The sequence below is a fragment of the Tupaia chinensis genome, unplaced genomic scaffold (assembly GCF_000334495.1).
Source record: "Tupaia chinensis unplaced genomic scaffold, TupChi_1.0 Scaffold000422_1, whole genome shotgun sequence".
NCBI classification, from domain to species: domain Eukaryota; kingdom Metazoa; phylum Chordata; class Mammalia; order Scandentia; family Tupaiidae; genus Tupaia; species Tupaia belangeri.
This window is the reverse complement of record NW_006159927.1, coordinates 2,750,464-2,776,894: the sequence shown is the minus strand read 5'-3', so window position 1 is coordinate 2,776,894 and position 26,431 is coordinate 2,750,464. Positions and strand designations below refer to the sequence as shown.

Here is a 26,431-nt window from a genome sequence, read left to right as displayed (position 1 = left end):
TTGCTTCCTTACACTCTAGCTTTTTTTTTTTTTTTTTTTTTTTTTTTTGAAAGGTTTTTGCTATAGGGCACGTGCGCTCGCCAGAAAAACAGAGAAAGACAGAGAGATAGAAAGCGAGAAATCACCCCCCAGGGGGGATGGCCACGCCGCAATCTCTTCTCCTCCATTCTCTTCTTGGGATCTTGGGCACGCACACACACACACCTGGCGTGAGTTTAAGCCACCAGGTCCAGGACTCGAACCACAGTCGACTACATGGGAGTCCAGCGACATAGCCATTACGCTAACTGCTGGTCCCAGCCTACGCACTGGCCTTTGAAAGAAAGTCAGTAAGCCCAGCCTATACTGGGGAATTAAGCTCCATCTCCTAGCAGCCAGCCTGTTAAGTGCTGAACAGAGGAAGATGAATCCCACATGGCTGCTTGGGGTTCAAGTCCCAGCCCTGGAGGTTGCACATAAGATGTGTGGGTACCCAGGATCTTGATGGGATAGAAAACTGGAGGAAGAAAGATTGCAACATGGCCAAGTCCCTCTGAGGAGGAACCTGCCCTCTATCCCTCCTTTTTTCTTTCTCTCTCTCTCTCATGCACACACGCTCACACTCAGGTATGTAAATATTAATTTCACCTGAAGGGAAAAACAGAAAGCAAGCCCATCTCCTATAGCTATGAGCATCTACATATGTTATTTGTAATTTTCTGTAAGGAAAATTTGTCCCTTCTTCCTCTTTTTATTTTTTTTTATTTTGTTTATTTAATCATTTATTTATTGGTATGAACTTGTATTTTCCCCGCTGGTTATAATCCAATTACTGCCGCTACTAATTTTGTTGCTCACATTGTTCCAGCTTTGGTTATATTTGTTTTTAAAAATGGTCTTTAATGTTAAAAACCCACAGTTATGTAAGGAGCCCGTGAGGCAGTATAACTTGCTTGAGATCATCAGAAATTATTCCAGGCCCCCATCTTCCAGACCAGTGGAGAAAATAGTGGAAAGCAGTGATGCGCTCAGGCCCTGGAATGAAATGGTGGTTCAGATCACAGTGGGGCCTCCATGAGCTGCCCAGCTCTGGGCAAGGGGCTTACCTCTCAGCGCCTCAGTATTAGCATCTGTAAAATAGGATGATTATGATCAATAATAACATGGCCTACTCCCCAAATTCTGTGAGAATTGATTAAAACAGTGTCTATAAAGCATTTGGAATGCCACTTGGCACTCAGTAACTATCAGTTGTGGTTGTCAGCCGTGTGGTGTGGGGTCCTGTTATGGGATTGCCGCGGGCGGGGCGGTTTGGGGTTTCTGCACACTCACCTCCCCCCATCATTTCTGGTCATTAGCAAGAACAAGGGACCACACGCTGGAGGAAGGGCAAGGCCTGACATGGTGAGGAGGCGGACTTCCAGGGCAGCTGGCCTCCGCTTTGTTGCCTGGGGCCAGCGATGCCCCTGCTCTGGGCTGAACTACCTCCTCTGAGAGAAGGAGCTCATGAAGCCTGCCCTGTCTTCCTCCTTGATGAATATGTAAGAGCTTCAGAAACTGCCAGGGGGTCAGACAATGGCCCAGCAGTAAAGCACCATGCTCTGAGAGGCAGTTCCACATGGGAAAGTTGCTGGTTCCAGACCAAAGACCTCCCTGAGCATGCCAGGCACACACATGCCCATGGTGCAGGTGGCTGGAACTTGGTTACAGTGTTAAGATCCTCTCGGGGGTACTCTTCCTCTGTCTCTGTCTTTCTCTTTCTCGTGTAAGAAATAAATACATGTCAAAGGATGAAAGGAAACTGTGATGTTCGGGGAACTTGATGAAACTACACTCAGCTGATCCTCAGGGCTTTCTCCTCCAGCAGAGCGCCTGAGCCACCATCCTCTCCCGGGAACCCAGTCTGCTTAAGGGATCTTCTTTCAGGCTTCAGCAGGCTCAAAAGACCCCAACCTGCCAGCCACCACCATTCTGCCCCCAGACTCCCAAGTAAAGCTGAATAAGTGAGGGAACCTGACTCTCTGCAACCCATCTACTCGGCCTGTGTCTGGCCTCTGCCCGGCTAGAGTGATGGGAGAAGGGGGACACAGAAAATGGGACCTTCCGCCCAAGCAACTCATGAGCTCATTCACGCCATTCCCTTCCTCTGAGCAATGCTATGACTGGGCGGTCTTTTCATAGCCCTGGAAACAGGCCAGATTCAACAGCCCATATTAACATGGTGAGTTAGTTTCCAAACAAGGGCTTATCTTGGTTCAAACCTCAAAAGTCCACCTTGTCTCACCCAGTTAATTGTCCCTCTGGACCAGGGAAGAAGCAGGAACCACTAGAATGAGCTATCTCATCCCAGTCCTCCCCATCTGTGCTTCCTGCCCAGATCTTGATCCCTTGGGAGCTAGCCCAGAGCATCTACCCAGGCCTCCTCTGGAAATCCAAACCATTATTCAAGGTTGGATTCTGCCTCCTACAGGATGCTCTGTGGACTAAATGAAGGTTTCAGAAAAAGCTTTGGATTCTTCTGGACCTGAGGTTGGACCTCACTCCATCATGACTTAGGTGAGACATTGTGGGTGAATTATTTATTCTGTTAACTGGAGGTACCAAGGACCACCTCTTCAGAACGTCACAAACGCTAGCTGAATGCGTGTAAAGCGCTCGGCTTTGGTCAATGATGAAACATGGGAGATGGTTGTCTCTTTCCAGACTTGCTGAGCAGCACCATATTCATGCTATATCCTTCACTCCATCATTCACTCAGCAAGTCTTGGTGTTGTTCCTGTTATCCACCAGAGTCCAAGACCCCAGACTAAGTGAGAACCATAATGCTCTTCCCATGAGCTTGTAACCTGGTGTGGGAGCTTGGTGGACATCAAAGAGTCACAGGGATGTACAACAATGGCTGGGATTAGTTCCCCATGTGGTCCTGAGAGTCAATACTAGGGAACTTGATGGAGGCTGGTGGTCAAAGAAGGCTTCCCTGAGGCAGTGATGCCTGTGGGGAACCCAAGAAATGGTGATGGATGGGCAAGTATGGACCAGGCTGAGGGGCAGTGCTCCAGCTCTTGGAGAAAGGCTAGTACCTGACTTGGAGAGAGGGGGCAGAAGGGGATGGGTCTGGGTGAGGAGTGGCCACCAATGGGCCAGGAGAGCATCTGGGAATGCATGAATGGCAGAGCTGGGAAGAATTACATTTAGGTCAGGAAGAAAGGGATGCCACCAGGGGGTGAGCATTCATTCACTCATTTCCAGAACATTCTCCCTCATCCCCCTAGCTGCCAGAGGGTAGCCCCATGCTCCCTGTTCATTACCTGACATAACTAATTGCCTGGTGACATTTCCCATATTATAGACAAATGTGAATTATGGTCCCAGCTGTTCCCCTTCTCGTCACCACGAATCGGTTGATAAATATGTTTATTCGAGGTCAGCCTGGCCTCATCCATTAGAAATATTGTTTTTCTAAACATTACATTGATTTAATTTAACTCTAATCAATTTAAAATGGTTCTGACAATTAACGAAAGCTTCAAATATGACCTTAAAGTAATAGGATTCATTAGCTATGTTTAGGATTAAACTTACCCTAATAGGGCAATTTTTCTTCTGAGGGTATTTGGTAAGCGACTAGTGGTCAGTCAAAATGAAATCAATTATTATAAATTATACAGTTAAAGTTGATTATGTATCCCCTGCTAATGTGTATAAATAAGGGTCTCTGACAATGAGAGTAATTTATTAATAACTATCTCTACCCCATCCCGGTATCACACTTCATGTTACAGCTGCCAGGGCATCTATAAGCCATGAAGTATTATTTTCCAGGGCTCTTCTCGATGTTTGCTAATTAAACCCATAATTAATTGGAACAGTTATAGTTAAAGACGCAATGCTGGCGCCCTTTGCCCTGTTATTCATGACAGTCAACTCATTCAAAGCCATTCTGATCAAAAATTCATATGCCGGCTCGGGCGCCCCGAAAGGAAGGTGATCGCACTACAAAGGCTTGACAGCTGGCTTGCTGGGGACAGGGACACACAGTCAGGACTCAGGCTGCACCCGTTCCTAGGTTTCCCACCCTGCCACCACCAGCCAGTGCCCCAGACAAAAGGAATGTGGACTCTTAGAAGGGTAGAAGCAATTGTCCAGGCAAGAGCTTAATTCCTGGGCCGTACAGGGTCTTACAAAGAGAAAGAGAGCAAGGGCCAGAATTTCACACATTGGGAATTCTCATTTCTTTTGGAAATTTCTGACTTTGTTTGAAAAAAAAAATTTCAGAATATACTGGGCCTGTTTTTCCCACTTCTTCACCCACACCAACCCGTTACCCTTCCCTATGCTACCTGCCCGGCCCCTGTAGGCTGGTGAGCTTGAGAGCTGTGCTCTAGGAAACCTGATGTGGTAGGTACAGAAGCTGAGGCCCACAGAGCGACAGTCTTGCCAGGGAACAGAGTGACCGGAGTCAGAGCCACCTGGTGTGGCTGGTCTCACAGAACATCGAGATCAAATTGAGAGCCCAAGGACGCTGTCCCTGCTGGGCCCTGTGTGGGACTTGGTGAGGTGACACAATCTACCATGACCCAAAGTTCAAGGCTCAGGAGGTCCTGAGACACCACAATGAAGATGGTCGTACCCCATCAGATGTTAAGAGCTAAGGTTGGCCAGTGCCAGATTCTTCAGCATGGGCCAGCCAAGGGTGAGGGACATTCTGCAGTGAGACGCAGAGGAAGGAGAGGTCAGATGAGAAAGGTTCTCACAGCCGACATGGCCTGTGCACAAAAGAACATTCAGCCTGCACGTGCCCATGAGGAATGAGCTGGGCCTGCAGCTTCCCAAGAATCATTCCATCTGCCCCTGAGCATGGAGCACCCACAGCTGAGGCATTCTTGCTGGGTGTTCAGGAGACAGGGGGATGTAGTTTCCACCCTCTGTGGTCCCACAGCTAGAAGCAACAGATAAATAGTTGAGCATTGTGAAAGTTCAAGGAGTCTCGGGTGCCTGGGAGACAGTGTCACCTTGAGAATAAGGGGGCGGTGACGCGCTGGAGGTGAGCCGGGCCTTTCTCTGCACTCAACAAAGTGCCTGAGAATGATAGAGGGGTTTGTTTGGTTTGGTTTGGTTTGGGTTTTGCTTTTTTTTTTTAATGTTTATTTACTTTTTTCTTCTGAGAGAGAGAGAGAGAGACAGAGACAGACATTCCCAGTAGGATCTTCACACCACACCCACCCCCTGCCTCAGCCAGCTGGACCAGGGGCATCCTCACTTTGCACAGGGAGGCTCCGGGATGCAAATGGGGACTGTCCTCTCTGGGTCCAGTTGGGTTACGGTTGTGCTACCATCTGGCCCCAGAATGGGAATTTGGGGGGAGAAAGCCTTGACTATGTCAACCTGAGGCAGGAACTAGGTTTAGTGAGAGGAAAAGGAAGAGACGGTGCAGGTCTGAGGCCTGGGAGGGCACTGGGGAACCTCAGAGTAACATAGTCAAATCAGGAGGTATAGGCCGTCATGTATGCATAGAGGTTCCCACTTCTGGCAGCTTTGTGGTCCTGACTGACTCAGAAGCCCAAGCAAGGTCAGCATTTGGGCCAGCCTACAGAAAACCCAGCATGCCTTATGGCACAGGCTCACCTGCACCCAGGAAAGCCAGCAGTGCTCAGGCCAGCACCAGCCCACAGCGCTGTGCCCACACCCCGTGCCTCAGCTGCTCTGCACACAATGTCCCAGGGCGCAAGGGCCCTGCTCTGAGCAGGGAGTCCCAAACCTGGATATAGAGTCTCCAACCTTAAAAGGAAAAGTTGGACCCAATCTCAGTGGTTCCAAGGACCCCAGATCTCTGACGTTCATGGTAGTGTAGACAAGACCTGCTTTCCAATCAACCTTCTGCAGAGTTTTCCCTTCTGGGTTTTATAAAGAAAAGCAAGAACATACACACACTCACACGCACACACACTTTGAACTGGAGGTAGCTTCAAAGTGACTGAACATTAATGTGAAAAGAAAATTTATCAAAACCCTATTTACTTAAAATACATGCATTTGGGGGCCAGCAGATAGTGTAGTGGTTATGGCACTGGACTCCCACGTGGCCAACCACAGTTCGAGTCCGGAACTCGATGGCTCGACATTCACGGTGGGCACATGTGCATGTGTCCCCAAAATCCCAACAGGAGAATGGAGGAGAAGAGATTGCATTGTGGCCATCGCCCCTGTGGGGGAGGGATTTCTTGCTTTCTGTTTCTCTCTCTCTCTCTTGTCTCTTTGGTGAGCACACATGCCCCATAGCAAAAATCTCTCTCTCAACAACAACAAAGCATTTTATGGCATATAAATTATACCTCAGTGAAGCTGATTTTAAAAAGAATAAGAAGAAAGGAGTATAAATTGGCAAAGCACTAGGATCAGCAGATGGCGTAATGGCTATGTCGGTGGACTCCCACGTAGTTGACCACGGTTGGAGTCCCGGACCGGTGGCTTAAACTCACACCGGGCATATGTGCGTGCGTACCCAAGATCCCGAGAGGAGAATGGAGGAGAAAGAATTGCGGCATGGCCATCCCCCCCGGGGGGGATTTCTCATTTTTTGTCTCTCTGTCTCTCTTTGTCTTTCTGGCAAGCACACGCACCCTATAGCAAAAACCTCTCTAAAAACTAACTAACTAAATAAAAAATAAATAAATTGGGAAAGCACTTTGGAAACCAGGAAGCAGAATCCACTAAAGCTAAATGTGCACCCACCCAAGATCCAACACCTCCCCTTCCAAGTATCCCCCTGAGAAAAGCTTACACACAGGCACCAAAACACATCCTTCAGAACCTCACAGCAGTGCTGGGCACACAGCCCCCTACGGAAACAGCCCCGTGTCCACTGCAGGAGGACGGGCAAAGGAACTGCACTATATTTACGTGCTAGAACCCTGCGTCGCATGAAGAACACCACATAATCCCAGACACTTCTCCACCTGGGCGTGATCTAAGACCCCCATTTACATGAAGTCCAAAACCTGATAGTGCCAATCTGCAACGACAGAGGTCAACAGAGATCTGCAGCGACAGTACTGCTGCTGGGAGCAGGAGGCGTGACCTGAGTGGGGAGCAAACAGCCCGCTGAGGTGCCGGGACATCCCGTGGGTTGAACAGGTGTGTGGACATAAGTCTGCAGGCCCTAAATAGATGAGCACCCTGTGTGATAATAAGGCACATCTCACATCACAGGTAACAAAAGAAGAAAAGGAGGAGGAGCTGCCTGTCCAGCATGCCCTGGGGCCTCACAGGCTGGGCTCTGGGCCATGCCAGGGCACCACCCTTCCCCAGGGCTCTGTGCAAAGGCCTGCTCACCCAGGAACCGCAGGCCACACCTACGGCAGGGAGTCGGGGGGCATCCTACATAAAATCTAAGCTCATCCCTGCTGCTCCCCGGCGGCACTCCCAGGTGGGGATTGAGGTTTGCTCCCTCGGCACCCTGGGCACCACCCAGCAGGCCACACTGAAGTAGCATCAGGTCCGGACCCAGCTGCACAGTAGCAGGCCTGCCAGCTGTTCCCTGTCTAAGGCTGGAACCTGAGGCTCAGAGCTCCACAGCCTCTCCTAGTGGTTCCCTGCAGTGAAGCAGGCGCAGGCCCTGAACTCCGGGCCTCTGGGAAGGCGAACTTGCTGAGGCCCTCCAAGGCACCAGCCGAGTTAACGGGCAACTCCAGGGAGCTCACTCAGCAACTCTGGTCTCAGTTTGTCCCCCTGTAAAGGAGAGCCCTCCGTTCCATACACTCAGAGGGTGGGGATGGAAAGTGTGAATGTCTTTTCTTTTTTTGGAAAAAGCTTCCTACTATAGGGTGTGTGCACTGCTGGAGAGACAGAAAGAGAGAAATCACCCCCTAGGAAGGATGACCGTGCCTCGATCCCTTCTCCTCCACTCTCCTCTCAGGATTTTGGGCCCACCTGTACACACGCCCAGCCTGAGTTTTAAGCTGCTGGGTCCAGGACTCGAAATGCAGTTGACTGTGGGAGTCCAACGACATAGCCATTACACCATCTGCTAATCCTGCAAATGTGTTTTCTAGGTGGCCACATGAACGTGGAGTAGAGGAGGGAGCAGAAGAGAGCCAGCGTGGTCCTGGCTGGGTCTACTCTACACTGGACAGAACGCAACCTCCTCTCCCTCCCCTCCTAACCCTGGGGACAGCTCGGCTGCCTCAGTTTCCCTGGCATGACCCTGACAGCCTCTGCTCTATGATTCCCCTTTCAGAAACCCCCCAGAGAATGTCCTCCTATCTGGGGGATGCTTCTGTTCTGATCACAGCAGGAGCAGCACCTGCAGACACAACCCTCATCCCTCTGCCTGCCCACCCTTGGATGTGCTGAGGTCCTGGCTGTCTCCCCTTCCCTGCCGGCTGCTATCCACTCCCTCCTTGGGGTCAGAAAAGTCGTCTAGGCCAGCTTGAAAATCATGTCAGGTGCACATGTGTGTGTGCCCAAAATCCCGGCAGCAGACTGGAGGAGAAGGGATTGGGCAGTGGCCCTCCCCCTCGGGGGTGATTTCTCTCTCTCCCTCTCTCTCTCTCCCTCTCTCTCTCTCTCTCTCTCTCTCTGGCAATGTGCCCGTCCTCTAGCAAAACTTTAAAAATATTTTTAAAAAAACCTCTCTGACCTCCAGGGCCCAACCCTTCTGTCCCTTTTCCTGATGGTCATTTTCCTCCTAGGATGGCCGCTGGGAGATGGCTATCTTCTTCTACAATGGGTGGAAATCCACCTGGGTCTTTATCATGCTGAATGACCTCCAAAATCCCACCTCACCCCCCAACCATCCCTCCAGTATTTGATTTCCAGCTCACAGCCTTTCCCTCATCCATTATCTCCTCCTGATGAATGGCCCTGTCTGTCCTGTCACTCAGTCAACCACCGGGCTGAATTTGGATAATACCGAGAAAAGGAAATGAAAACAAACAAACAAAAAAAACACCTGCCGCCATTGTAATCCCTGCCGTCAGTGTACTCCCTGCCCAGAAACTCTGCAGCACACACGCACCCCTCCTTCTATAAACAAACGTGAGTCTTACGGATAAGAGCAGACGGACCGCCAAACGCATGTTTATGGCCCACTTTTCTCGCCTACTGCATTGTCAACTTTCTCTCCTCTCTTTCTCACTTTCTCTCTCTCTCTGTCTCTCTACAGCGAACACATGTGCCCTATGGCAAAAACCTAGGAGGAAAAAAATGATGTTCTAGGGGCCAGCAGGTGGCGTGGTGGTGGTTGAGGCACTGGATTCCCATACCGCCAACTGCGATTAGAGTCTTGGACTCTGTGGCTTGAAAAATCACACCAGGCACATGTGTTTGCAGGCCCTAAGTCCCAAGGGGGAATGGAGGAGGAGGGACGGTGGCACGGCCATCCCCCTGAGGGGTGATTTCTCACTCTCCCTCTCTCTGACACTCTCTGCTGAGCTCACACGCCCTATGGCAAGAAAAACCTAAAATAAATAGATTTGTTCCGTGGCTGGCTGGGTGGTGCTGTGGTAACATAGTGCTCAAGCAAAGCTGAATCCATGCAGGAGACTGAGTTCCGGCTCCCCTGGACGTGTACATGCTGGGTACAGGCTCCCACAAGCCTACCTGGCAGAGAAGGCTGGGAGGGACCGCAGTGAGACATTCTGTTAAGGGTGCTTGTCTTACTCTGTCTTTCTGCCTCTCTCATGAAAGCAAGAAATAAAAACTTTAAAACATAGGGTTTTAGAAGAATTCCTAATGTCTTTCCCACATTCCATAGTCTAGCTCTCCCATATTTTATCAAAGTCCTGCACGTGGAAGTTTTTAAAAATGATTTATTTCATTGTATCTGTTATTATCATTTATTTTTTTAATTTGACCAGAGAGAGAGAGAGAGACAGAGAGCAAGAGAAAGTAAGAAAACAAACCACCAGGTCCGGGACATGAGCTATGGTCAGCCATGTGAAAGTCCAGCACCTTAACCACCACACCACCCACTGAAGTTTTTCAAGTGTGGCTCTGTTATAAACAATGCCGCCTGGAGTCTTATAGCTAATCTTGCATGAACTGCGATCCCCACTTCCTCTGAAAAGGGTCGTGGCAATAGAATAGCTGGGTGGAAAGTGTGCAAAACACAAAGCCTTTTAGAAAGGAAGCACACACATACCTTGAGCACCCCGTGAGTCAGAGGTTGTGAGCAGCTGCCCAGGACAGGAGCTGAGGAAACAAAGTTAGAGAAGTCAGCGGTCCGGAGAGGGGTCTGTGCACACAGCACACCCTAGCACCCTTGAAAGTGCCACATGGGGACGGGCTTTGACAGCACTGAGCCCTTGAATGTCAGAGCTGGTCAAGACAGCAGAGACTAGAGTCCAATACCCGGACGTTAGAGAGAAACTGAGGCTCAGAGAGAGGCCTCCCAGGAAGGTGCTGGCCTCACTTCTGGAATCTTTCCGCCACAGCCCTGTCCTTTACAGCAAGCACTGCTCAGGGGGCATGGCCCCAAGGGGACAGGTAAGCCCTGGCATGTAAGTGTGAGCCTTTGTCTCCCTGCCTCCCACGCAGAGCAGGAGTGGGAGGGGTGGACGGGGAGGCCCACCAGCCTCACTCTGGTAATGAGCACCCTGCATGCGCCCCGGGCTGGTGGGAGAGATTCAGGTCTGGCACCACTTAATCCTTACCCCACAGCGAGGAAGGTACGGGCTGCCTGCTCTCACCCACATGAGTAGTTTATGCAAGTCTTTATCCAAATGCAAACTGTTTTTGGATTTTCTGAAAGGTGACTTTCCACAGTGGTGGGGCCTAAGGTTGTGGTTCTTAGACTTCAGCATGGACATTACTCAGTGGGCGGAGAGTGTTCAAAATGCAGATTCCAGGGCCCCACTCTAGGCGTTTAATCCTATAGGTTTTGTGGGAGTCTCTAAGCCTGTGCTCTTTTTTGTTATTATTATTTTCCTCTCCCTTCCTTTTTTTTTTTTTTTAGGTTTTTGCCATAGAGAAAGAAAGAAAGTGAGAAGTCCCCACCCAGGGGAGATAGTCACACCACACTTACTTTTTCTCCATTCTCTTCTTGGGATTTTGAGTGGGCACACACACACACACACACACACACGTACACAGTATGATTTTCAAGTCACTATGCTCAGGACTCAAACCATAGCTGGCCATGTGGGACTCCAGGGCTCTAATCATTAACACCACCTGCTAGCCCCTTTGTCCTATTTTTTTTTTTTGAGTGTGTGCATGCGCCAACGAGACAGAAAGCAAGAACTTACCCCCCAGGGGAGGAGGTCACACCGCAATCCCGCCTCCATTCTCCTCTCAGGATTTTGGGCATGCACACATGCGCCTGGCATGAGTTTCAAGGCGCCGGTTCCAGGACTGGAACTGTAGTCAGCCATGTGGGAGTCCAGCACCTTAAGCACTACGTCACCTGCTGGCTCCTGAGCCTGCATTCGTAAACCTCCCCCCAGGTGATGCAGATGCAGGAAGTCTGCAGATCACTCTCGCAAACATTGATGAGAGTCTGATTTTCATAGACTCTGCCCCAAGAAGCTGTAAGGAGTTAGCACAGGAGACGGTAGCTTACATGGACAGACCTCCCCCACGTCTCATTCCCGCTCAGAAGAGCCTTCCTAATGCTGGGAGAAGTGTGCGTCAATCAGAGGGTGTGACATTAGGATCCTCCTCTGTTTCTCTTTTCTTCCCTTAAAGCTACTTAGGTGTAAATCATTCCTCCCGGAAAGACCTCATCACCGACCTTACAGCATTCGCCCAGTAGATGGCGCTAGCTCACTCTAAATGCCATTTGTGAAAGGAGACTGAAAAAAGGAGCGACAGAGGGCAAGACAGCCAATTGCGAGAGAGAGGACAGTCACATTAGAAACACCCAGCACTAGCCAACTGTCCTGAAATGACACAGAGGAAGTTTAAACCCTCCTGGGTGTAATTTGCAATCTAGGATGTTGTCCTAACGGCCATATTTGCTTTCAAAAATCACCTGCTACTTCACAAACCTGGCTCAAGCTGCTTCTAGCTCGTTGGGAAGTTAAGATCTAGGGCATTGCAATAACTTGTAATGACCACAAGGTGGCGCTGCTGCACTCAGAAGGACCAGCTGCTTAAGAAAACCTAATTTTACAAAGCAAACTGAAGACTTGAGAGTATGGCTTGGAAATAAGATCGTGGAGGGAGAAGAGAGGTGAAAAGAGATGTGTTGATGATTAGTCTTGCAGTCTGTCTCTCAAGTGCGTGACAATAATATTACGGCGGCGGCTGCTGCTACCAGTGTCTATTATGAAGGGAGTGGCTGAGTTGCAGGACCCGTACATAATTAGCACTTTACATACATGGTTTCAATGCAAGTTTAGAAAAGGCTTCTAGGGGGAAGTCTACGATATCTCCACTTCTGAGAGGAAGCATTGTGTGGGAACCAGAGACGGGTCTCTTATACTTTCTCAAAAGAAATGGAGACAGAGGTCGAATTCTGATCACATGACAATAGTGAATGGGGTAGCTTCTATGCAGAGAAGGCTGAAAGTTCCTTCTTAAGTTTTGTAAATTCTTGAGCACCTACTGTGTGCCAGGCTTTGATCCAGGTGCTAAGGAAAGAGAACCGAAGGAGCCAGAGAAAGTCCTTGCTTCTAATGCAGAGAGACCACAATCGACCATGAGCTTGGGTGACAAGGGCCCTGGAGAAACGGAGGGGCACAGGGGCAAAGAGTGGCTGCCAGTGACGTTAGATGGTGTCCGGGTCTCCTGTGGCCCACAAGAGCCAATTGTGGAACGGTCAGGAATTTCATGAGTCAGTTCTGACCCATATCCATTATTCAACCTACGTCATATAAACTTTAATTAAATACATGATATGTTAAGCTCATCACTTTCTAATTATTTTACATTTTACAATTATCTATGCCAGCGAACTTGTTCCGTAAAGGATCAAATAGTTAGGTCTGCCAAGAGCATAGCAATAAGTTGGCCTGCCAAGTGGTATGGGGATTAAAGAGGCTAAATCCCAACTAGGCAGTTCGAGTCCCAGACCTGGTCACTTGGAAATACACTGGGCACATATGTGAGCATGCCCAAAATCCTGAGAAGAGAATGAAGGAGAAGGGATTATGGCATGGCCACTCCCCTGGAGGATTCTTTCTCACTTCCCCCTCCCTAACACCTGTCTGTCTCTGTCTGGCAAGCACATACACCCTATAGCAAACACTTAAACAGATAGTTACTGTTTTAGGCTGTGTGGACTATGAGGTTTCTGCTGTAACCATTCGACTCTGCCATTGTAGTGAGAAGCAGCCACTGGCAATGGTTAACTGAATGAGCACGACTGTTCTGATACAATGCTCTCTACAGTTGCCAGCCCGTGGGGCAGTGGTAATGCAACTCTCTGTGATGCTGAACTCACATAAGAAGGCCCTGGGTTCATATCCTGAGGTCTCTCTGTATCCACCTAGCATATGAGCCCAGCTGGGCAAGGCTGGATGAGGCTGGGTAAGGCTAGATGTGAATCGTGGCATGAAGATCCTGTTGAGGGTGCCTATCTCTTTCTTTCTCAGAAGAAATGAACAAACTTTTTAAAAGTTACATACAGGGGCCAGCAGGTGGCAGGGTGGTTGGGGTGCTAGACTCCCTCATGACTGATCGTGGTTCGAGTCCTAAACCTGGTGACTTCTTTCTCACTTTCCCTCTCTCTGTTCAAATTTTAAAATAATGATAATAATAATAACAAATATAATGTTTTGAAGTTAAATACAGGTTTTTTTTTTACAGAAAAGGCAGTGACTGGGTTTGGTTCACTGGCTGGTTCACTACCCCAGTCTGTGCTCGGGTGTTACATCCGTCATAGCTGTCTGTCAATCCTACATGTCAATCCATATCTTGCTGTCAATCCTACCATGCCTCTCCTCCCAATTCCACCTTCAGAGATGTCACTTTGGAAATTGTAATCAGCCATGGTTGCGGTACTTACACCTCAAAATGTGTAAATGCTAGAAGCCAGAAATTTCCTGCCTGACCCACTAACAGCACGCCACTGGCTAGTGTGGTCTATGAAGGCCTGAGGGGAGGGGGGCATCTGAGCAAAACCTAAAACTGCACCTGCATGGACCTGCATGGACCCTCCCACCCAAACCACTCATACCATAGGGTAGTTTGGAATACATCGGAACAAAACACCGTGACGTTTTCAGAGATAGCCCCAAAGAGTGAAATGTGGGCTAGCCAGTGGCATGGTAGTTAAAGCAACTGGATCCCACGTGGTCCACTGTGCGGTTCGAGTCCCTGACCTGGTGGCTTTAAAACACTCTGGGCACTTCATCGTGTATGCTCAAAATCCGGAGAGGAGAGTGGAGGAGAAAGGATTGTGGCATGGCCATCACTCAATGTTCACTTCAAATCCCTGATTTGGGAAAAGACAATATTTAAAACTGACTTGGGTGTTATTTGTAAGATGATGACTGGACACATGAAATGTGAAAGCTTCCACCAACTCCTGGAAAAGTGGCAAGGTCTAACAAGTGAATGTGACGTGTACATTTAGTTACATTTTGGGGATAAGGGCCACTCTGCTAGGTGAATTGCTCTAGTTTAATGAATTAATCTATAGATTTTTACCATAGGGCACGTGTGCTTGCCAGAGAAAGGCAGAGAGAGAGGGCAAGTGAGAAATCTCCCCTCCCCCTGGGGGATGGCCATGCCACAATCCCTTGTCCTCCATTCTCCTCTCAGGATTTTGGGCACGCACGCGCTTGTGCCTCGCATGTTATACAAGCCACCAAGTGAAGACCTCTAACTGTGGAGTCAGTCACATGGGATCCAGCCACCTTACCCACCATGCCACCTGCTGGCCTCCAAATAATCCTACTTTTTATATCCAGGTCGGTCTTTGCTCACTAATCATTCTAGTCAGTCCTCAGAAACTACCACCCTCTGATTCAGTTCAGCCCTGCAGAACAGGCTACCGTAGTCGGAGACCTGCGTGTGCAGACCCGACTGTCCCTGACTCAGTGCTAAGAGGGGCTGGAAGGGCCGCCCAAACAGCTCCTTTCTAAGAACTCTTCTGCCTTCTCTCCTCACTAGCCTAGAGGTTTTCTTTCTCTTCTTCTTTTTTTTTTGTGTGTGTGTTCGTTTTGTTTTTTTTTTTGTTTTTGTTTTTTCCATAGGATGCATGCTTCCACCAGAGAGAAGGAAAAGTAAGAAGTCACCCCCTGTGGGGGATAGCCAGGCCCAATCCCTTCTCCTTTATTCTCCTCTCAGGATTTTGGGCACACGCACACGTGCCTGGCATGAGTTTCAAACTACCAGGTCTGGCACTCGACCCACAGTCAGCCATGTGGGAGCCCAGGGTCATAACCACCAGGCCCCCTCTTCTGCTGGCCCTCTCCTTTTTAATGGCATTTAAAGCTCATGGCATCTTGAAGTTTAAATACACTCAGAAATCTTTTTTGAACAAAGAGAACAGCGTCGTCGGCATGCCTCTTTCAGCACATCTTGAGTCAAGTCCTCTTCATAGGGAAGTTCCCAGCCCGCTCAGTCCCTCCTCCTGCCTCCAGGACGCCTCTGCCAGATTTTTGCCAAGGCTCTTTTTGAAAGGGCTGCAACAGTAGCTTCACAATAGTTTTCCTCCTTCCCCCGTGGAGCTTGCCATGCCCACAGCCCTCTGTGTTTCTGAGAGTACAGAGTTCCTCCAGGGAAGAACAAGTAGACTCTGTCTCCCTCAGGAATCTCCATTCCTTTGATGCGTGGTTTCCAGTCGGGGCCGCCCACTGGACTGATGTAATGAGCTCTGACAGGTCAGCCCTGGTGGTACCAGCTAAAGCCACATGGGAAGGCCCCATGTTCACTTCCCAAGGTCTCCCTGTACATGCCAAGCAAGCATGCACACCCATGACTGGGGCTAGCTGAGGCTGGGGGTGAACTACACTGTGAGGACCCTGCTGTCTCTTTCTCTTAAAAAAAAAAATAACTTCAATAAGTACTAATTGTCTAACCCCATCTTTAAGATCTCCCTGTGTGAATTCAATGTGCACTCCAGGATTGAGAACCACTGTTGTCAGCTGTGTACACACCGTCCTCTGGTTATAAGGGACAGTGTGCTGCGTGAGTTGAGAAAGTGGCCAAGGCAGGGCAGGCCCAGAGTTCCTCTCTCAGCCAAGGCAACTCTCTTCTTTCTTTCCCTTTTTCCTTTTCTTTTCTTTCTTTCTTTTTTTTTTAGAGATTTTTGCTATAGGGCACATGCAGTCACTGGAGAGACAGAGAGAGAGAGAGAGTTAACCCTCCAAGGAGGATGGCCATGCCACAATTCTATCTCCATTCTTCTCCTAGGGTTTGAGGCATGCACACACATGCATCCAACATGAGTTTCAGACTGCCAGGTCTAGGACTTGAACCACAATCGGCCATGTGGTTCAAGTCCAGCACCTTAACCACCACACCACCTGCTGGCTCCTGAGCAGCTATCTTCTGACAAACGCTCCTTTCCACTAGACTGCCTAGTTCTGCAGCTGGGCATACCGTCACTGTTCCATTAATACACCCAGAAAAGAACCAGAAAGAATGGGAATCTGTGAAAAAGTGTGTCAATCCTTCAATTTGACAAGGAAGATCAGAGTGATTGTTTTTCATATCAGTACATTTATTCAGCAATGATGGTTTTTGTAAGAGATTTTTTCTATAGGGCATGTGTGCTCGCTAGACAGAGAGAGAAAGAAAGCAAAAAATTACTCCCCAGTGGGGTTGGCCACACCACAATCCCTTCTCCTCCATTCTCCTCTCAGGATCTTGGGCACACACACACACACGCACAGCGTGAGTTTTAAACTGCCGGATCTGGGACCTGAAATGTGGCCGACTATGTGGGAGTTTAGTGATATAACCATTATGCCATCTGCTGGTCCCATGGGTTTTTTTTTTTTTTTAATAGAAATGTTCTTGAATGTCCTATCCACACTTTCATTACTAAGAGACTATCATAGTTTTCCTCCCCTGCCACAGTGACTTAAACTCCAAGTAACTGTTAAAGATTTGTTGTATCTGTTAGGTAAAAAAAGAAAGTAAAAATTTCAGTTCCACCTTGGAATTTACTCAAAGGATAGGGAAACAGTTGGAGGACAATTGCGCTTCCGTGTTTATTGCAGTATTATTTGCAATCGCTAAGACATGGAATCAGCCTACGTGTCCAAGAACTGATTAATTAGATAGAAAAATTGTGACACTATATAAACTACTGAATACTATTCAGCCATAAAGATCTATGGAATCATGTCATTTGACTCAAAGTAGATGAATATAGATTTAAAGCAAAGCGAAGTAAGCTAGACCATGAAAGATGAACACTGTATATCCCTGCATAATATGTACCACATGTCTGCACTCTATGGCACAAACTGAAAGACCCAAATATATAATAGTATCAAAAGATAAATGTGATACCAGGGAGTGCAGGGGAGGTGAGCGGGTGGTAGAGGGTGGGTAGGATAGGCAATGGGAAGAAAGACTTAGACACAGAAACGTACAGTTCTCTGTTGAAAATGATGCACATGATAACGTCATTGATTTGATTATCACGCACTGCATCATATTTTGAAAAACCATATTGTGCAGTATAGAGATGTGCAATGATTGACTATAAATAAGACATCATAAAATTTTTGAAAAAATAAAAATTGGGGGCCAGCCAGTGCCATGGTGGTTAAAGCAGCTGGAGTCCACATGGCACACTGCTCGATTCAAGTTCCCAACCTGACTGCTTAAAAGATACACAGGGTACATGGTATGCATACCCAAGATCCTGAGAAGAGAATGAAAGAGAAGAGACTGTGGTGTGCCCATTCCCCTAAGGAGGGGATTTCTCTCCATCTCTCTGTCTCTCCAGAGAGCACCGTGCCCTATAGCCAACTAAGAATATGTATATGTAAATATACAAAATTTTTTTAAATGTGTGTGTGTGTGTGTGTGTGTGTATTTTTCCCCCAATCCACATAACATCATGTGATTCTTCCTCGGGATATTACAGAAAAGTAAAACAGTGATTGCCTCCTTGGCCACCATGTGGACAGGAATTCATCCCTCACTGGTCAACAGCTTTGTGTCTGTGTTCACAGATGATCAAACAGCAGGAACAACTTTAGGTGGGAGGGGCTTAGAGACTGGCAAATCAGACCTTTAACATGGACCCGTGCTCAGAAGTACCCAGCTAAGGGACCAGCAGATGGCGTAATGGTCACATTGCTGGACTCCAACGTAGACAACCGCAGTTTGAATCTTGGACTCTGCGGCTTAAAATTCACACTGGGTGAATGTATGTGCTTGCCCAAAAACCCAAGAGGAGAATGGAGGAGAAGGGATTGCAGCATGACAATCCTCCCAGGGGCTATTTTCTGTCTCTCTGGAGAGCACATGTGCCCTATAGCAAAATCTCTCTAAAAAGAAAACAAAAGAAATATCAAGCTCAATCAAGAAACCACCAGGATCATGATGCACCAGCACGTTGCCCCAAATAGGGTAAATGTGTGAGGTCTCCTAGAGCGATTGCCATGATGGCAGAGACTTGGCAAAGAAGTGAAGATGTACCGAAAGGAAGCTTCTTTCCTGGTGTCACGTAAAAATTTAAATTGTAAGCTCCGATTGAGCTTCCTTATACCCCACAACCCTGTCCCAAAGAAATCAAGGAAGAGGAACCATAAAAATTTCATTTTAATGATACAGAAATAGTATATAGTACATTTCTTTCCACAGCAGCACTTCGTTCATTTCTAAAAAATTTAACAAAATTAAGGCTAAATCAGAGCAATCTGATAGTAAAGGGATGTTTTATGTGGTGTTATTCTTAAAGAAGGTTCTCATTTTTCCGGCAAAAAAATAAAATAAAATAAATTAAAAAATGTTGACCAAGATACCAGAAATGGGAAATGCAGTACAAAATGTGCTCCTTCATACCGGTCTACTCATAGCCACGACTTCCCGGGGAAGTGTCAGATGGGGCTGTGTTGTAAAAATGAATGCTTACGATCTGATGCTCAGACTTTCCGCAGTTACGATTCTACAGCACTGGCCATTTTATAAAATAAAACCCAGGACGGCTGCGTCTCCGATAGAATAGAATAAATAAAAAGTGAAAGGACGGTATGTCAAAAGCACGAGAGAATTCTCTCTGAAGCTGTGGTGCTCAGGAGTCACGGCTCCATCACTAGCCCTTCTCCATGACCTACGCCGTAGAAAGAAATGAAGACTTGAAAAACATGGTGAACCAAAAGAATCATTGTTGCCAAGACAAAGGGCCAGGCAGCCAAATAGCATTCTTGAGTAATGTGGCTGCAAACACTGATAAGGAAGGAGGAATACTTCTTTACCGGTTCTTCACTATCCTTTGTCCGCATGCGCTGTAACTTTCCACCACTGCTTTCCGACTCAAAGGAAACCCTGTAGCTGCTCCCGGGTTTAGTCTAGACAAGGAATCTCCTTTCACCAACTCCCAATCCCTTCCACCTAGTATGTCTGAAAGATGGCCAGACAAGCCCAATGCTAACTCCCTGCGGGAAGCCTCACTCTCCAAAATCCTCATCTCTGACAAGAGGGCCAATCCCCAAACCCATCAAAACCCTGCCTTCATGTGGCCCCATGCTCATCTGCTCACTGAGGGGGTTACTGTCTTTCTTCCTCCATCCTTTCTTGTGTACACTAGTCACCATTTAAACATCCCCTTCTTCTCCACCACCCCAACGTGCCTCGGGAACTCAGGTATTATTTTCATTGACAGAATTGTAGGTATGTTATTCATATCACCAGCCCTTGGAAAAGGTGGTCTTATTTTTAATTACAGGGCTTATAGCCCACCTACTTACTTTATGATAAAAGGACCTGGTAGCCCAGAGAAAAATCTTTCCACATCATTTTTAAAGCTTTGTCATAATGTAGAAGGAGAAATAATGTAATTTTTCCTTTAACTTTGTATGACATTTTTTTCCTATTTCTTTGGTTCTTGAAGGCTCAATTTCCTCTAAAGACATAAAATGAAAGGAAAATGTCCCAGTAAAATAACAATCAAATATCCTCTTAAGAATTACTTGTGTTCCAAAGACTGCTAAACCTCTAGGAAACAGAGGGCTGAGGAACATATAAATCCATATGTAAACACAGATAAACACTACACATCCAATTACCCACATTTATACAGACTAATGAGTACAATAACATTATATGGTCGCACAATCACAAAAGAGAAGAAGCCTTGGAGAGCTTCCATCCATTCAGTGGATTTTAAATCTGGTTGACATCAGGTTCACCTGGTGAGTTTCCCATTGACAGATTCCTTAGGCTCCCTCCCTGAGGAGCCTAAGGAATGAGTGGGCATGGCCTGGGGCCCACGTTTGGTTTGTTCTCATATGATATTTAATAGTCCTTGAATTTCAGGTTAGTTTAGGGGAGGAAACAATGGCCCAAGAAGTCAAGATGGCGTCTAATGCTACAGACCAAGCATAGACCAAAGGCTAGTCCCAGACTCCTGTCCCCGAGGCCACAGTTCATTATACTGCACTTCCTCCCAAAGCTCCCCTACCAGACCTGTCACCCTTACATTTCAGCTGAGCCACCAATAGACATACTATGTTGTTGAAATTAGGTTGTAAGATGTTTGAGGGCAGGGACCACCATGTCTCGTGTTCCCTCTGACACGATCCTAGGCACCTAATAAATGCCCAATAAATACTGTCATTGGGCAGTCACTCGGCTAAGGCCTACCACTATTCTCCACGCATATCTATGTCTATGGTCATAGATGCAAAATCATCTAGCTGGACACTGACATTCAGCTGAAGAGGGCAGTAACTCCTGAATTTATGAAGATGCCATGTCACGCAACTAAGAATTTGGGTGATGGGTTAAATAGCTTAATTACTATGTAGTTCTTTCATTTCCAAATTATGTGAAAAAATAATAGTAAGTGAATCCAAGGGATAGGAAGAACCACTTAACTACAGCATTTGGCAAATACAAACCATAAAAATCCTGACCTATTCTAAGGAAAAAATCTTTAGCAGCTATAACTATACTATATTGATTTTTGTTCTGTTTCTCTTTTTTTTTTTTTAACATGTTTCCTCATTCTTCTAAAATATTCTTTTCTGGATGGGGTCAAACTCTTTTATAAAGCTGATAGAGATTTATAACCATGATAACATGGTTGCTCTTCTTCTCTCCCCCCTCCTCCACATATATAAATACATACACATACCCACACACGTGTATTTATCTGGAGGTGGGAGAAACACGATTTGCATCTTCTGTTTGTAACTATGAATCATGAACCAAGTTACAAACAAGATGATTCCACTATACTGTCATCTTGACTGGGTACCATAAGGAGAAAAGGATAATGGACATTTTCAAAAAGGACATTTAAAAAGCCGACGGTTAACAGGAAAGAAAATTTAAGGCTATGAACTGAATAAATTGACAGGCACATCAGCCACCAGTGCCATGTGGTCTAAACCTGATTACCCCCAAATACTGACCAGAACAAGGAGGAACTACCAGAGAGAACCCCAATAGACATGTGCGGGCAGAAGCCTTCTGGGTTGGCCTCTGGGTCCAAAGGAGTGAGGGAAGGACCAAGGACTCCCCACCAACCACCAGCGCTGGCCCTTGGGATTCCAGAGTACTCTCTCCCCCAGTTAACAATGAAAGGACATAAAGCTCCACTTGAGAAAATGTTGTTAGAAATCATTTATGGATGAGGGCTGGCTCTGTGGCACAGAGATAATGTGCTACTCCAGAGAAGCCGGATCCACAGGACAACCCTGGTTCAAATCCCTGGCCCAGTTAGCTAAAATAAGCCAGGCACAGGTGTGAGGCCACAGATGCACTAATCCAGAGGGCTGGAGGACGCGGAATGCACGTGACCAGGCCCAGTGGAGGGTGCTCAGATCTCTCTCTTTTCTCTCTCTCTCTCTCTCTCATACACATGTATGCACACACATTCTATCATGAATAAAAAGAAAAAAGTGTTGTTTTATGTTTAAAAATAGTAATAATCTATGGATAAGTCCCTCCCAGTTAAGAAAAAGGCTCCACATCCAGAACTTTTAAACCATCCAGACAAATCTTCTTTCTGACAGCCAGAGCTTCCTCAACTTGTATTAGGTCATTGGAAAAGTCATGACACATTTTTGCATAGAAAAATACGGCATGACTTTTCCAACAAACCAATATTTTGTTCCAATGTCTGCAGAAAAGGAATTCTTTTCTCTTTCTGTTTACCTGCTAAATCCAATCTTACATGTGTATAGATTCCTGATCATTCCTCCAAACTTTTAAAATCACGTTGAGAAACTCATTCATCCATTTCCTCACTCAGAACACAGTTATTACGGGTGATTAGACTTCTAGATATTCAGAGTGGAAAGAAACCCCGGACACTGGCATTGTGCATCCCTCATTTCACCCAGGGGTGATGGAGAAAGGGTTTGGGTGACTGATCAAACTTAAGTTCTAGACAGTCTTATATTAAGATAACAAAAATTTAATTATCTAGTGCATCTCATCAGGGAAATTTTTTCTTTTTTCTTTTCTTTTTTTTTTTTTTAGAGATTTTCGCTAAAGGGTGCATGCATTCGCCAGACAGACAGAGAGAGACAGAGAGACAGAAAGCGAGAAATCACCCCCCCCGGGGGGGATAGTCATGCCGCAATCCCTTCTCCTCCATTCTCCTCTCGGGATCTTGGGCACACACGCACACACGCCCAGCGTGAGTTTTAAGCCACTGGGTCCAGGACGCGAACCGCGATCAACTACATGGGAGTCCAGCGACATAGCCATTACGCTAACTGCTGGTTCCCATCAGGGAAATTTTTTTAAAGATTTATTTATTTTATTTATTTTTATTTAATTTTTGAGAGATTTTTGCCTTAGAGAATGGGAACTCGTCAGAGAGAGAGAGACAGAGACAATGAGAGGAAAAGTGAGAAATCTCCCCCCCAGGGGGGATGGCCACGCAGCAATCCCTTCTCCTCTATTCTCCTGGGATCTTAGGCACACACACACACACACACATGCATAAATACCCGGTGTGATTTTCAAGCCACAGGGATTCCAACTGCAGTCAGCCATGAGGGAGTCCAGCATTGTAACCACTAAGCCATCTTCTGACCCCCATTTATTTATTTTTAATTTGACCAGAGAGAAAATGAAAGAGAGGGAAAGTGAGAAAGCAAGCCACCACTTCCATGACTTGAACCACAGTCAGCCATGTGGGAGTCCAGTGCCTTAACTACCATGCCACCTGTCGGCCCCATCCTCAGAGAAATTTTAATGAGTAATTCTAATATGCCTACGGGCACAGGGGTCCTCAGTCTCAGCCCCTGATCTGAATAGTAATTACCTCACCACTCCAACCTAAGCACTTAGCAGTATAAAACTTCGTGCAAAATATATATATACTTTTTCATTTCAAAGATGAAAACATTACAAGATGAAAGTTTCTGTACCTTATTATGATTTATAAAGCTAGTAAATATTAGCAAAATGGAATGCTAAAACCAAAGGGTAAAAGTGCCTCTAAAAAAGTCATTGCAGGGTTCATAAAGACTCTTTCCACATTTTTTGACATGAAATGTTTTATAAAGTCATATGCTCTGTACATATGACACCTTTTCTGTTTTTCTGCATGGTTAGGAAGTCATTCCATAAGGACGACAATACCAGGAAACAGCACTCAGAGAATACAGGTTTCACAGCACTGACACGTGTAATCTACGGTTCTAACCTACGACACCCACTGTGGTCAATACACGCACTATGAGTACTACCTAAGAAAACAGGCCATGTTCTACTTATTTACTCAGGACGAGGCTAAAGCTGCTGCTAACATTACGATAAAATATCTGATTCGTAACTATCGTCCTCTCAAGTGAAACCAAACTGAATATAGTCAGATTACTGGTTGACTACTCAAACGTAAGTTCTGGACAGTCTTAACTTTAAACTAACAAAGGGTTAAATAGCTAATATATCTCTTTGGGGAAATTTTCATGAGCAATTCTATATATCAAATTTATTCTCTTATGGACAGACTGTTACTTGAATAGGAATGTATTGTTTACTTTCACTCCATCCTTTCATAAAATTTACTGTGCCCTATTCCATAAAATAGTCTTAAAAAAATTCTCTACCTGACAGTTACCACTGTGAATAAAGAGCTTCAACTGCTGAATACCCTAATCCTTCAGGAAATTTACATCAAAAATGGACATTTTGTGACGAAAGCACTCATTTACCTCAAAACCAGAACAAATAGAAAACAACACTGCTAAGGGAATTTAAGTATTTTTCTGACCACTTTTGCAGAAACACAGAAACTGAGCGGATTGTAGACATGCAGGTATCAGCACTATACAGGAAAGGGTTAACAAGTCAAACGCCGTCCACCTTTAATAACTGATTGAAAGTAGACTCTTAATAATCGGAAACCAAACCATTTCTTCCTCAAGGCAACTGTTAGCTACAAAGGAAAAATGATTTCATGTTCTTGGTCCATAAAGAAGACACATTTATTTACATTCTCAATGGACTAAAAGAGGTTTTAAACTTTCACAATTAAAATTGTATGCTTCCAAAAATATCATATGATCAATGCACTTAACTTAAAGCTTCAGGTATTAATAACTTCATTTAGACTTCTTTAAAAACCAACACAAACATACTTTCTAGAGTGCAAAATGCTTCTTATTAAATACTTCAGTAACACAAAAGCAATTTGTTTTTAAACACAGGAATCCCTTTCTGAAGGATCATCACCACAAGGACATCCATCGCCGGCAATGGACGTTGAACAAATCTGCCAGCTCGGGGGAAATGCAACAGTGGAATTTCGCATTGGGTTTCTTCGCCTCTCCGGATGACCCATCATTTGTACAAACTCATAGTCGGACTCTGGTACATGCACATATATGCATCGCAAAGAAGTCTTCGTGCACAACCCTGGATCCTTCTGGAATCCAAGGAATGCAGGTCCTCCAGAGACATCTTCAAGTATTCTCCTACTTCTGGGCATGGCGTAACTTGGGGAATGTTGAAGCCATTCTGACCACCTATGAAAAAGAGGAAGAGTTCTTAAGGCAGTAAGGTTTCAAACCCCTGTGCCACCCTGCCCACCAAGACAATCTAACAATGCTGTAATTTTCAGGATCTGAAAGACCTTATTCTACTTCTGATGTCTAGAAGTTAAAGCTTCCTTTAACTCTTGACAGTCCCGTCATGTTTTGGTTTCTGAAAGGATTCTCCAGTGGATAAAACAGGTCTAAAGACACAAATCCTGAAGAAAGCCCAGAATCTACTTTCCAGGCATCCCTCTGTATTCAATCAGGGAGTGATGCCGGATATACATACGTGCATGTAACACTATGTTCTTCACACTTCCAGATCCCCTCCTAGACACAAGCACCCCAGGACACTTCACCACGAGACTGCTCAATTCAGATCAGCTCTGGTAAAATGAGCACTAGTGTACCTCCTTACATTAAAGTCATATTTGCACAACACGAGCACGGTGTGCTTCTCAGATGATGAATGAAGGTGCTCTGGGAGTGGTCTGTGAGATTCCAGAAAAGGTCTCTCTGGTTGAGCTCTCCCGATGGCTTTTCCAAATGCCAGATATGCCTGAGTCTTTGAGTTAAATGCTGTTTAATGCTAATGTTACCTGGGTTTGGGGCACAGGTAACATTACAAATGGGCTGGGGGTTGTATCCCTCAAGTATCTGAGAGCTGAGAAAAGCTTGAGAGAGCTCTTGGTCTAGAGCTTGGGCCTTTGAGCAAGAGACTGCTAAATGGACTGGCTGAGGGTATTCCGAGACCTTGGGGCCTGGAACTTTGGCCGACAGAGCAGCTAAAGGAACTATGGGGTGTGATAAGGAGGAGGGAGGAACGTGGCAGTCAGACCTCACACTCTTGCCTAGAGCCCATACAGGTGAGGCTACCGCTGTTTCCACAGCCATTTCATTCCCATACCTTACCAGCGCCCCTGGCACTCATTAAGTATCTGTTAAATAATGACCAAGCATCCTAAAAAACAGCCCAGAATGGGCAGCATATTCCCTGTTTCAGGAAGAAAGAGATAAAATGCAGAAGAGGCCTACTTTTCCAAAGAGGATATTCACGTCTGTTCTTAGCTTTTGTCATTTAGAAAACAACATGGTTAAGTAATAATAATGATAATAATAATACATAAATACTGAGATAGACCAAAAGGATTGATTTAAATACAAGCTATAAGACTACAGGCACCTGAAACCTCAGTTGTAATAACAGAAAAATGGGAATAATTCCTATTTTGCAAGGATTAGGTAGAATGACTTTATGTACTTTCAGAGAGCTTGGCATTGAGGTGCTCAGTAATGGCTACTATGGCTTACATTAAAATAAGGAAGTAAAGGGACCAGCAGTTAGCGTAATGGCTATGTCACTGGACTCCAAAGTAGTCGAC

General features: G+C 46.2%; 1 protein-coding gene across 1 annotated transcript in view; it reads right to left on the bottom strand.

Moving 5' to 3' along the window:
* Positions 1-23,971: 23,971 nt before the first annotated feature.
* CYLD (CYLD lysine 63 deubiquitinase) overlaps positions 23,972-26,431 on the bottom strand; it is a 64,524-nt gene continuing 62,064 nt past the window's right edge. Inside the window, 1 exon segment of the mRNA XM_006154791.3 lies at positions 23,972-25,040. Within this exon segment, the coding sequence (XP_006154853.1) occupies positions 24,856-25,040 (185 nt within the window). The 3' untranslated portion in view covers positions 23,972-24,855.